The sequence below is a fragment of the Buceros rhinoceros genome, unplaced genomic scaffold (assembly GCF_000710305.1).
Source record: "Buceros rhinoceros silvestris isolate BGI_N320 unplaced genomic scaffold, ASM71030v1 scaffold1488, whole genome shotgun sequence".
Taxonomy (NCBI): Eukaryota; Metazoa; Chordata; class Aves; order Bucerotiformes; family Bucerotidae; genus Buceros; species Buceros rhinoceros.
The window spans coordinates 17,607-30,654 of NW_010424901.1; the positions used below are offsets into that span (position 1 = coordinate 17,607).

The following is a 13,048-nucleotide window of genomic DNA, read 5'->3' on the forward strand; positions in this document are numbered from 1 at the left end:
AGGGTAAGAATTAGCTCCCTTTAAAAAAAAAAAGAAAAAACACAAACCCCAAGCAATAAACAAAAATGAAAACAAACAACAAACACCTAAATTCAACCAGTTTCAAGGTGCTTTCTGTACCTCAGGCTCTCTTTAGTAAAGAGAAAAAGACCATCTTCCTATAGATCTTCATCTCCCTTTAGAATACATTCTTCTTGAAGAATCTCATAGAGGCTTAAGTGGCAGGGTTGTACCTCTGATCTTCAGGTTCCTCATGAGAATACATGATATTTGTGTAACTGCTTTCCATGAGTCGCCCGTAGCTCTGGACTTGAGACATGTTCATATTTGCTGCAGAGGGAGGTTTTGAGGAACAGAACGTGCCAGTGCCGCATTTCAAATGAAGAAATTTCCTTCTTTTCAGACTTTGTTTCCTGATGCCTTTCAAAGTTCTACTTTAAGGAGGCTTAGTTCATGCAAAGCTATCCTTCCTTACACTGTGATTTTTGTGTTTGTTGTGCTACACCCTGAAGATGTAAGTCTGACCTCTGCCCCTAATTGGTTCTCGCATCATCTTCCCACTTTGGGGATTTGAACAGGCTAAATGAGGTGGTTTCCCTAGTATTTACTGCTCTGGCTGGGTTTCAGTTGCATACAACAAGGAGAGGAGGTTGTGCGTGCTAGAATTTCATGCGTGATGAAATTTTGAGCATAGGAGAGCTTAAAGGAAGCAGAATATTTAGTGTTTTAGAATAAGACGTAACATAAAGCAAGAGAGTATGACAGAAGAACTTAGACTTCACAGTGAGGATTCTCACTGGCCACGTTTTACCAAGGACTGTTGTATAATGTCATTCTGTTTCCTAATGAAAGTTCACATCTTGGTGGGTGCAACTGCTGAATCTCCTCTGGTGTTCCTATCTGTGCTGCAGAGGAAAGGACTGTCCTTGTTTTGCCTGATCTCAGTCAGTCAATCTCTGCTGTTGGCAGCATTGTGGATCCTCTTGCTCAGACCTCTCCTTGCAGTTTTTATGTCTTCTGCTAAGTGATGAGTATAGTGGTATACAGTATCTGCTGATGGGTTGTCTCTACCTTCATTAGTTTTGAAAACTTTGCAGATGAGAGAGCTTCTCTTATACTTTTGATCCACAGAACCAGAAAGCACACTGCTCCTTTCTTGCCTTTCTGCTCTTGTACTATTTCTTTAAAGTTGTCTGGAAAAAAGTCTTTTGAAACCAAGATCTGTGGCCCAGATTATTAGATGCCTTATTTAATTAGGTATAGTATGAATTTGACTTTGGGGAAGGTACTTAAACAGCTGCATCTGAAAAAGTACTATGTGAAAGCATGGAGGTCAAGAATAGTCTTCAGTCATTGAAAAGGATCCTTCTTCAGGTTATACAATCATAGTTATAGGGGGGAAACCAAGTGCTTTCCAAGGAGAGTTTATTTTTAGTGTTGGATCTGTGCTGAATTATGGGTGTAGATGTGAGAGGCATAGTTCTTTGAACAAAGAAAGGAGGGAAAGTGCTTTCCCCTTCCCCGTCCTGTTTTAGGAGCTCACAGACTATCCTTAGGTTAGGCATGGGTACTGGTTTAGAGTGCTGGTTCTGTGGGGTGGAGGGAAGTTTCTTTGATTGGTTCGTTTTGCTTTTATCCAGCAGAGAGATTGTAGGTATTTTGCAATGACTTTGCAAGTCTCTGAAGCAATCAGAAGGATGCTGCTGGTCAGAGAGAAATGGGAGCTTAAGCTGAAATTTTCATGAATTAGCATTCAGTGTCCATCAAGTAGATCGAAACATGAGTGTAGGAATAATGTTAGGACTTTGCATGTTTCAGTGCTCTGGATAAAATGGCTTTTGGCTTTTTCTTCCTCAGGGCTGAAGCAAAAAAGAATTGCTTGAGATAGATCATACCTAGGATAAACTAAACTTTTTCTTTGTTTGAGATATCTGACCTGCTTGAGGGGATAAGGACTCCTGTGGATCCTAGAGGACAAAGAGAGGGCATTCTTAATCCCTGTCTTTAAGTTGTAGACCAGTAAGTAAAATATGACAGGGCTGCCTTCCAGTTTACTCAGTGTGGATGTGTATTGAAAGTGGCAAATTGTAATGGGGCAATTTTTCCCCCTCATTATATATCTGTGAGAGGCTGATATCTCTCCATAGAGGCTGGCAGAGGGGCACAAGAACTAGAGGTGAAGGAAGGCTTGGAGATGCAATATCTAGTTCCTTTGCCCAGCATCTTCTTAAGGAATTGCTAGAAAGGGAAGAAGGGATAGGACAGAAAGTGTGAAGTAGACTCATCTTGCATATTGGAAAAAAAAACCAACCTTCTTTTGAAGATGTGGCTTGGCTGCAATGCTCTAGGCTTTGTGCCCTCACATGGAGGAGGATCTTCCAGAGCAGCTGCGCAAACTTCTCTGCATGCTGCCATTGAGCTGCGTAACTTAAGATGCAGTTTGGTAGAGGAATGTGATCTACCAGCAGTACGTTAAGAATGCCATTGGGTGTGTGCGTGCGTGCACAACAGCTTCAGAACCAAATTCAGACGTTCTTCAACAAAATGTACCAAAAGTGTCTGCAGGGTGAGAAAGGAGCAACCAAACTTCTTGATTTGTTTTATTTTTTTCCTTTCTGTTTGCACTAGGTTCAGGATGTTGTTCCTATCACAAGCTATGATACTGCTGGGTCTTTTCTGCTGCTGGGCTGTAACAATGGCTCTATCTACTATATAGGTAAGAAATGGGAGCAGGGCAGAATAAAAAGGAGCTGGTACTGAGCAGCTTTGTTCTTAAACTCTGTAATTGCTCTAAGTTGCATTAGAACAATTCTTCCTATTCTTAGTAATAAACAGATGTCTCTTCCCCACAGACATGCAGAAGTTCCCCTTGCGAATGAAAGACAATGATCTTCTAGTGACAGAATTGTACCACGATCCCTCCAATGATGCTATAACAGCGCTCAGTGTCTACCTCACACCTAAAACAAGTCAGTATTCTATTGCTGTCTCTTCAGAGAGGGTCTGTTGCAGATGTGTGGGTTTTTTTTTTCTAAATGGACTTTTTCCATTTATAGTTCCTTTTTTTTATATTTCCACATTTATTTTCCCCTTCTATCTGTACATATGTATAAATAGGCACATGTCCTTACACATGTGTGCATATGCTTGTACATCATGCATTATACATTAATGTATAATGTAATAACATAACACATCGTATATTAATGCTTGTGCATAATGTATCTTTGCTGGTTTTAAGCCTTTTATACAAGAGGTGCACTTAGATAATGAATTGTATTCATTGAAATAGTTTGTGGTGAACTGGAGCAGGGGACATAACCTCACTGTTGCATCTAACCTTATAACCAGTTATTAAAACACAGTTCCGTATGGAGCTGAATGACTAGCAGTGTATCTTTCGTGTCTATACATTCTTTTGAAATCACAGTGCTGCATCTATCTTTTAAATTAAAAAAAAAAAGAAAAAAATCCCCCCAAAAGCAAAACCTAGAAAACCACCAAACTAGGAGAAGGTATAGCTATAGCTATGCCACAGTGACCTTTTTAACTGTCGTTCTCCCTGCTCTTGCCTTGCTTTCCCATTTGCCTCCCACTTAGGCAGAAAAAGTGTGTGGCACATATTTGCCATACCACTGTGAGGAGTGCCAAAATATCCAATCATATGACTTTATCCATCTCTTCTTTCGCTTCCAAGAGGGAGGAGAGAATGGGAGAGAAGGCTGTAGCAGTGTTGAAGAGTGTTGGGGTGTTTTTAGTGGCAAAATGTCCTCTCTTTGTGGGAAAATACTGAGTAAACAGTGTTGAAAACAAGTATTTATCTTACTGTGGAAGCTTGAAAATACTATTTTGCACTGTCTCATTCCCTGGCCCCAGGAAGACGAGCTTTCTTTCCTAGGGGGCAAAACTGTTCTTGCTTACTTTAGGTGCAAGTGGCAATTGGATTGAGATTGCATATGGCACCAGCTCTGGAGCAGTGAGGGTGATCGTACAGCACCCTGAAACAGTGGGCTCTGGGCCTCAGCTCTTTCAGACCTTCACAGTTCATCGAAGTCCTGTTACGAAGATCATGCTCTCAGAGAAACACCTCGTGTCTGGTAATCTGTGCACAAATTTCTATTGGTGGATCTCTCCTCCTTCTGAGCAATGAAGTGTTTGTATGCATTGCCGTATAATCTGATTTGTTCCCACGTGGGACAGAAATGAGATGGACAGATTTGGGGGCAGGGGAGGGGCTAGATTGGCTTGGATCCCCTTTCTTCAGAAGGCATTCTTCAAAGCCTTCAACAGTTAAAAGGCCTGGGTTTTATTTGACCAGATCTCCTGGAACACCTAACTCTCATTTGTGTCTTATTCCAAGGTTGCTGTTTGTGGAAATAAAAGGGTTTGTAAACAAATGCATCCCTGTCAAGTCTTGTTGTTCTGGGCGGGTCCTTTAGGACTTGTCTGCTTTTAACAGCTCCTTTTAGAGCATTGTGGATTGCAGCAAAATGTGCATCATCTCCTCTTGGGTCCTAGGAAAAGCCTTCCCATGGCTTCAGAGGGATGTCTGTGTTTCTTCTTTCCTCAGCAGCCTCCCAGTGTTTCTTGTGCTATCCTGTTTGTCCTATTTGTGCTCAGGAAAGTGTCCTGCTGTCAGGGAATGTGCAACCACCCCTCCTCTGTAAGAATCTATTTCACCAGCAACCAGGGCGTGACAGAGAACAGATTTTCTTTCTGCTGCTATTCCAATATTTTTAAAAATTGTACAGGAAACTTAGTGTCCAATTATACTGCAGACAAACAGCCCAGAAGTCACCTGTTCCCCCACAACTTGGTGCTAAACCCTCAGTGCTGTAGAAAACTGAGTAAGTGGTGAATGAAATAGAAGAGCATTACTATGTGATGAAGGTTCTGCTGCAGTCTCGTGACTGTCTTGTCCTCGCATCTGCACACAGAGGACTGAAGTGTGCTGTAGGCAACTGGTGCTGACTCAGTTGGACCTTAATGTTGTGTTCCACCTGCCTCAGTTGTATCTTGAATTTCTGAAGAAAGAAACAAAAGTAATAGAAAACAAAACACCAGCAACAATTTGTAGATTGTTAGATAATTGTCTGGAGGTACTACAGGACCTGACACTGACTAAATTCTGCTTGACTGCTCAGTCTTGGAAAACTGCCATATAGAAATCATTAGAGAAGTTAATCTCAAAAGTTTTGTTATCCCTTGTAAACGTTATTGTACATCTTTTCCTTTCTAGTTTGTGCTGATAACAACCATGTACGGACATGGACTGTGACTCGGTTCCGGGGCATGATTTCAACTCAGCCAGGCTCAACACCTCTTGCATCATTCAAAATCTTATCCCTGGAGGAAGCAGAGAGTCATGGCAGTTACTCTTCTGGAAATGACATTGGTAGGATGACGCTCGAATGCGCTGTGCTGCGCCTGTACGTTTGTTGGTCTCATAAAGGTTTAACAAACCTTCAACCCTGTAACATGCAAGGCAGCTGATGGGTATATGGTCTTAGACACTGCTCTCCCCTTGAAAAGATGGCAGGAATCCGTACGATTTGCCTGGAAATACCCACTATTTAGGCTGCACAGAGTGAGTACTTAAAGGGTTTACTCTGAATGTGAGAAAAAGGGAGGAAAAACTTTCAAACACGGATACTATACCTTTCCCTTGAGCAAACTGACGTGGCATTTCACTTCTGGTTAAACTAGAGAATGACAGAAAGCACAGGAGACTGTGTTAAAGCAGATGAGCATAGTAAGCTTTGGGTCTACTGCAAATTCCAGATACATGTGCCTGACTTGAACAGTTAAGAAATTCTTAAATTAACTTGAAGTTGTGACAAAGTTTACTGGAGGCTTGAAACTGCAGAGGTGAATCGTGATGGTGCATTGCTACAGCAAGATACTGTAAATATGGGTAGGCAAGTAATCTAGATTCCTCTGTGGTCTCAGTCTTGCAAATGAACCTTTAGTGAATAGGATGCCCTGAGAACACAGGGTGGGGTCAGTACTGTGTGGAGAAATCTGATTAAGCCTTTAGACATCCAGGAGCTGCAAAATAAGAAAGTACTTACTTATTGTTATTACAAAGGCCTAATGTAGGTTTTGTACTGACATAGTAATTTCTCCAGGAACGTGCAGGAAAATCAAGAATGTGTGTCCTTTGAAACAGAAGAACATACAAGATTTGTATCTGTAGGTGGGATGCCTTTGTCTAGTTATTAGGCATCTTTGGCTCCCTGATTTCAGTTGCATTGGTCATACTAATGTGAGTTTGGGTCTTCAGGACTGTGCAGGGAAGAGGGTGAGGGAATTGAAATAAAAAAAAAAAGTGATCTTTTTTTTTTTCTCTAGGACCCTTTGGTGAACGTGATGATCAACAGGTGTTTATCCAGAAAGTTGTTCCCATCACTAATAAGCTGTTTGTAAGGCTGTCTTCAACTGGGAAAAGGTACCTCCATGTTTAGGATTTTAAGTGGGAAAGGAGCACGACTGCTCAGGTGGCAGCATCTCCCATCTCTTGGGGAAGCACTTGCACAGAAGTTGCTCTTGGCAAGCTTCTCATGCACTTGACAGCTCTGGCTGAACTCTAACTTGCGAGTTAGTAACAGAACTGTGCTTCATGATCTACTATAACCTAGAAGCCAAATAGCATTTTGAAAAATGTGATATCACAGACTCAATTAATGATGGCTCACCTGCTGAGGTCACAAAACAGTCATCTGTGCGCCTCTGCTGTAACTCTCAGACGTCGTACTATGCTGACATTAAGTTTCAAACCTAATGCTGAAGTTGCCGGTGGCAAGGATTATGCTGCTCACAAAGGTTGGCAGGGAAGCAGTTTCTCTCTTGCTTTGCATTTGTCTTTGAAGATACTAGAACCTTTAAAACTGAGAGACCGCCTTCTAAGTCAGCTATACAATTCTCTGCCTAGGCTTCTCTACATAATATTAAGCTGCGCTGCTGCCAATGTTGTAAAAAGAACCCAAAAAACAAACAAAATTTGCCAAATAACCACAGGTGCTTTTCTTCCTGTTAGGTTTGGAAGATGGCAAGAAATCAGAAAAGACGGTGCATCTCATTTCTATGCTGCTTATTATGCTTATTATGAATCTGGGTGAAAATGTTGATGCCTGAACACAATTGGCATCTGAACTGAGGACAGAAGGCCTCAGTTTTCTGAGATTTCTGATGTGCTTTTTTTTCCTCCTTACTTCAGGCTAGATTTGTATGTAGTGGAGAGCTTTATAAGATGGCTTGTTTTGGCACTTCTTGGGTAAAAAGTGCAATACAAGGGGCCAGTAAAACAAATTACCCAGGATATATGAGGTTCTGCTGTGGAGTCTGGCTTAGCAGCTTATTTGGGGGACTTTCCTCTTGCTTCCCACATAATAAACTTCTAAAAAAAGGGGAAAAAGCGATGAAGAACTTCCATGTCAAGTGATACTGCAGCTGAGATAAGTTATCTCTAAAGATAACCTTGGATTTATCATCTTTGGGTATTAGGTTTCTATTCACTGCAAGCTGAAAACAGACTTTGAACTTATGGGGGTTCCCTAATAAAAATAAACAAGTAATGAGATCGCAGATGAATTAGAGGTGGGGAGGTAGGGGTGTGGGTGAGGGATTGTCTGCAGCTGAGCAACATGCCAGTCATGCAGGGCAAGGAACTCTGTCTGGAAGACTGGTATTTTTTCTGATGGCAAGTTTGGTGCCTTCTCAGAAAACTGCAGCAGTACTGACTTCACTGGCCAAACTCTGTCAGATGCAATTGTTTTGGCAACTTGGGGTTTGTCTTTCTGTAGGATCTGTGAGATCCAGGCAGTTGACTGCACTACCATCTCGTCATTTACCGTGCGAGAATGTGAAGGATCCAGCAGAATGGGCTCCCGGCCACGCCGCTACCTCTTCACTGGGCATTCAAATGGCAGCATCCAGATGTGGGACCTGACCACAGCTATGGACATGGTTAATAAGAGCGAAGACAAAGGTAAGTTGTATTATGCCAGGACTGTGGCGCGGTTCTTTTTCTGTCCTCACATGTGCGTGACTACGGTAAAGGGACTTGGGGACTAAAAGCTGTCTCTTTCAGATGTTGGTGGCCCCACAGAGGAAGAGCTGCTCAAGTTGCTTGACCAGTGTGACTTGAGTACATCTCGTTGTGCCACACCCAACATCAGTCCTGCCACCTCAGTTGTTCAGCCAAACCGGCTTAGGGAATCTAATTCCAGGTAAGTCAGTCACTAATGGGGGCACCAGCTGCAGACACCAAAGGTTTTACCCTTCAGGCAGGCAAAGAAGGGTTTGGTGACCTGAGTGCTGTAGCTGAGCCCCTGAATCTATGCCCTGCATGTCTTGAACTACACACACACATAATCCTTGATTTCTGTTGGTTTACATGGGTGCATATTAGCATCCTATGAGAATCTGAAGTGGTCTTGTGTGGAAGTTGTGAGTGGTGTATTGCTATTTTAGTGGGAGTCGCAGTGGTGGGTGGGAGCAGGGTGTGCAGAAGACCTGGCTGCTATTCTCAGCCTAACATCCTCTTCTCTCATCCTTGTTTTTCTTTTTTGAAGCCTCCAATTGCAGCACCACGAAACAATCCATGAACCAGCCACATATGGTTCTGTGAGGCCATACAGAGAAAGCCCCTTATTGGCAAGAGCAAGGCGGACCGAGAGCTTTCACAGTTACCGGGACTTCCAGGCTTTTAATTTATCCAACAAAAGCCCAACAGAAAAGGCAGCTGCTGCAAATGGGAATTCAAGCCAGACAGAGGCCAGGAAGGCAACAGCCGAGGGCAGTGTGGCTGAGAGGAAGGCAGTCCAGACAGCAGGACTGGAAGTGCGGGGCACAGGCGTGACAGATGCAGGTGGGTGTTGCAGTACAGAGGTTCACCGTCTGCCAGAGAGTTCTCTGGATCTCAAAAGAAGAGGACCAGAAGAGGAGAGTGAAGCCAAAGCAGATAACAAAAAGAAAATGGGGTTTGAAGGAGCTGGTTTTCTGGGGAGGAAGAAAGTGCCTCTGCTGGCCTCTGCACCAGTCCTTGCTGAAGGTGGGCCTGAATCACCTGGTGCAGCTTCTCCATCACCTACAAAGACAGCTGCTTCACCGCGTCACCGGAAGAACGACTCATCCTGCCAAGACTATGGCTTGTGAAAACGTGACTGGTGGCAAAGATGAGGCGCAGGTGCCCTCTGGCTGTTGGCAGGCATAACTTCATGTGTTGTGGGTTGTTCCTTGAATCGGACTTTGTTCTGATGCCCAGAATGAAAATGGTAAGGCGATGAGAAAGTACCTGGCTGCTGCCAAACCTTGGAAGAGTTGTCCACGTCAGTGTGTGGGTTGATGTCATACTCCAAAATGTAGTGCGGTACTTGGTCCAAAATATTGTTGTGCATTCTTGCGTAAACGTGGTCAGGCATGTGATATGTTGTGATTATTTTTGTGTTGGGGGAAGGGAGGGTGCTGAAGGAATACTGGGTGGCGCAGTGGAAGACGCCTTTTAGACGCAGCTCTGCAGAGCTGATGCTGTCTGGGCTGGATTTTGCCTGATGTGCAGGGCTGCCTCTGTAGTCTTGTTACATGAATGAGATCCTTGCTCTGTATGCTGCTGTCTGAAACCTGGGATGTTTTGTGCAGGTTAAGGAGGAAGCTATTCGAAATAGCATATTATTTTGCCTCTTAGCCCAAATAAATTGCCAGAGGAGTGTTGCTTCTGCTTTCTGAAAATGTGTGGTATCAGGTGATGGGTTTTGCTGATTGGGGCTGAAAGCATACATAAAAACATGCTTGGCAGAATACACAGAGCTGGCAGTCTCCCGAGGGCTTCCTTGTCACTTCCTCTGGAAAAAGGACAGAGATGAATATGGGAGTAGGGGTACTGTCATGGTATCATAATTCTCAATTACCAGTGCCTTGACACGGCATTTCCTACCTGTGTTGCACTGGCTGCTTGCTGTTTTCTCCTAGTTTACTGTGGGTGGAGAACAGATTTTATTGCCTGTAGATTAGTAATACATAAACACAAGGAAAGGCTGTGACAGCAGAGTGTGATAGGGAGGTTTTCTGCCTCTGAAGAAGCATGCTTGGAGTTAAGCACTAATTAATGGCTGCTTGCTTGTTTTTTTTGACTTCAGCCTCAAGGGCAGGACAGAGGGAGGGAGAGGACGCAGAGGTTAAAGCAACTCCGTGAGAATTCCTTCATATGCTGTTTATTCACCTGTGCATAAGCAGAGTTTTGTGGTGGAGCTTTGTCAGGCCAGGGAATGACATGGGTATTCTGCCAGTATGTGCCCTTTTAGCCACATGCTGGTTTTCGGACAGGCAGAAGACTTTTCCTTACCAAACACGCTGGCTCCTACCCCCACAGCCCTCTTCAACCGTGAAAGCTGGATGGGGGACAAAATGAGAGTCTCTACCTTCACAGTCTTCTACTACAGTATGACTCAGGAATTTCCAAACTGTTCTTTTACCTTTCTGAGAGGTCAGTGCTAACACACGGTTTTTACTGTACAGTTAAAGAGAGGGTGAAAAATTACTGCCCCCACATCCCCTCCCCACAAACAGTTTTATAATCTAACAGTGGGCATGGGGTGGGGAAACAGCAGCCCTGTCCCCTCTGCCGAAGTCCACGCAGGCTGCTTTTGGCAAGTTACCCACTCTCCATTTTCTAGAGAAGGTGGTTTGTGTTCCTCAGAGGTGGGTGTCGGTGAATGTGGTGTGCTCCTTGGTGACTGTGCTGAAGCCTTTGATGACGTTGACAAGATCCTCTTGATCTATGTACTGTAGGAGAGCAGGGAAAAAAACAGCACGTAAGCTGAAACTGTACCAGATTGAAGGAGATCATCTTTCTTCATTTCTCTTTCTCTGCAACGCCTAAAAAATCAGTTCTGAAACAGTCAGATGAGTGCATTTCTACCTCTGCAAGTTTTCCCATTCTTCCCAGCATGAGCTAAGACCCTAAAGCATTCAAGCACCTGAACCCAAAACAACTAAGTTTTCATAGTCAGTAATACTCATTTGCAAGATGGACAAAGGGGAGAACAAAACTTGCTGATGGTGCTGCACTACTGAGTGTAACAAAGGGAGGAGCTGAGTGAAAAGTATTCCAGGAGTTTTGGAGGAAAGTAGCTGAACAAGAGGGCAGCAAAGGCAGGTGGGTTCAGGGAAGTGTAAAATTATGTACAGAGGAAGGACAGAAGAGCCTGATCATCGATATAGCTGCTGATTTCAAAAAGCAGCTGAGCTCATGCTGTCAGGGTTGTTTGCTGCTAGAAGTGGGATGAAGTTCCCCTGCTCCTGCCACTTCTGAAACTCATGGGACTATTCTGTCAATCCATTCTAACAAACATAGCAACATCCAGCGTGCACATGGGGCTTTGCAAGTTAAACCAAATCGTGGTGTTAGAATAAGGTAAGCAGATAGAGCAGGAGCTTCCTTAACATCAAGAAGGTGTTCTTTTGGCTAACGGCCCCTTGGGGTGGCTGTTAGTCCCCAAGGAATTAAATCGTGAGGACACGAGAGCTCTGAGAAAATGACTCAAGGTTGAGTCACAACACTGCTGACTCAGGAAGTCCATGAGCTGCAGGTAATGCACCCAGGAGGGGTAACCTGTTCACTTTGTATTTTGTACAAGATCCACTCCCTGACAACTGCACACTCCCTCTAACTTTGTTCACCTCACATGCCCTTCACCCTCTTCTGTCCCCTTTTTAGGAAACTTATCAGTCCATGTTTTCTGGTAGCAAATGTGCCTCAGTGGCCCCCAGCCACTTTCCCACAAGTTTGCTTAGGGAAGGGTGGAAGCCAGGGCAGGTAGAGGTTAAAAAGCCTATTTCCTAGTGACAGAGAAGAAGGGAAGTTGCCACTGGCCTTGACTGGTGTCCATGTTGGTGACACTGGCCAATTCTGTCTTCTATATTAAAAGACAGATAAAGCTGCCTAACCCCCACCCCAACCTTCTTCTAGTCCCATGGGGGCAGAGTTTGAAGTCATTCATCACAAATGCCACAAAATTGGAGCATTTACGTGATCCTCTGAGCAGAGGACAAAGAACGGGATCCGTTCTCAGCAACTGAGTCCGAGGTCACAGAACAAGAAGTGCTAGAACACAAGCTCCTTCTTCTGGCACCAGATGTGTGAAGGCTGCCAAGACATCCCTTGTCACATGTGTACATTTGTTGAAATGCATGAAGATAAAAGCCTATGAGCTGAGTTGACCAAATTGAAGAGCATTCTTCAAGGTGCGTATCCCTGGTAGGCCATGGACTTGTTGGTTCAGTGGAAAGCACAGACCGTGCGTGTGGACCCCTCACATCCTGTAAGAGCAGTGTGTGACCATGTGAGGCTGCAGAAGAGAGCAATGGGCAGGAAGGATTTTGAAGGTCTAATCTCTGACTGTCCTTCTTTTGGCTGTATCTCCAGCAGCTTTGGCTGTTTAGACCGTTTCATGGTTCTAAGAGAACAGACAGATCGCCAGCAGTTAAAACACACAACTGAGGACCAGGAATCCTTACCAAGCCACGACCAGTAGCGCGATGATTGCGAATAATGGCATCCCAAGGAGGTTCTTCAACAAGAGACTTTTTGTCGTAGAGGTCGAGCAGCTGGCTGACACTGCGATGAAGAGAGGCTGGGGAATACGCGTGACTTGGCTGGCTCTGACTTGGTCTCCTTGCCCCAGATGCCATAAGGACACTGTGGTTGCTTGTGGGAGAGCCGGCTCCGGGAATTTTTGTATCTGCCAGCCCCTATGAGGAAGACACAAACTAATAAATCGAAAATACAGGGCATCGTCTCAAACACTTTATCTGAACAAAACTGAAGCAGGAGTGGAAGAGAACGGAGAAAACCCATGCTTGAAAAATCATGTGCAGTTAATGAACAGAAGAAAACAACCCAAAAGAATGGACCTTTCCCTGTTGTAGGACAATCATATCTTTAAGAAGAACAAAACCCCAAAAACCCGAACCCTGTAAACCAGGACTTTCTCTGATTTTCTCTGATTTTTTTTTCTTTCTCCACCGCGCCCCCCCCTTTTTTTTTTTT

At 44.1% G+C, this 13,048-nt stretch overlaps 2 protein-coding genes across 2 annotated transcripts in view; one reads left to right on the forward strand and one right to left on the reverse strand.

Annotated features, from left to right (window-relative positions):
- The window catches only part of KCTD3 (potassium channel tetramerization domain containing 3), a 23,040-nt gene extending 13,771 nt beyond the window's left edge, over nt 1–9,269 (forward strand). Inside the window, exons 10-17 of the mRNA XM_010140932.1 lie at nt 2,629–2,716; nt 2,853–2,969; nt 3,927–4,097; nt 5,240–5,395; nt 6,352–6,448; nt 7,803–7,987; nt 8,090–8,228; nt 8,574–9,269. Of these exons, the coding sequence (XP_010139234.1) occupies nt 2,629–2,716; nt 2,853–2,969; nt 3,927–4,097; nt 5,240–5,395; nt 6,352–6,448; nt 7,803–7,987; nt 8,090–8,228; nt 8,574–9,156 (1,536 nt within the window). The 3' untranslated portion in view covers nt 9,157–9,269. The remainder of the gene's footprint in view (nt 1–2,628; nt 2,717–2,852; nt 2,970–3,926; nt 4,098–5,239; nt 5,396–6,351; nt 6,449–7,802; nt 7,988–8,089; nt 8,229–8,573) is intronic.
- A 1,423-nt stretch (nt 9,270–10,692) lies between these two features.
- The window catches only part of LOC104497657 (usherin-like), a gene marked incomplete at its 5' end in the record, with an annotated part of 113,921 nt that continues 111,565 nt past the window's right edge, over nt 10,693–13,048 (reverse strand). The window contains 2 exons of the mRNA XM_010140933.1: nt 10,693–10,782; nt 12,517–12,750. Coding sequence (XP_010139235.1) covers nt 10,693–10,782; nt 12,517–12,750 — 324 coding nt within the window. The remainder of the gene's footprint in view (nt 10,783–12,516; nt 12,751–13,048) is intronic.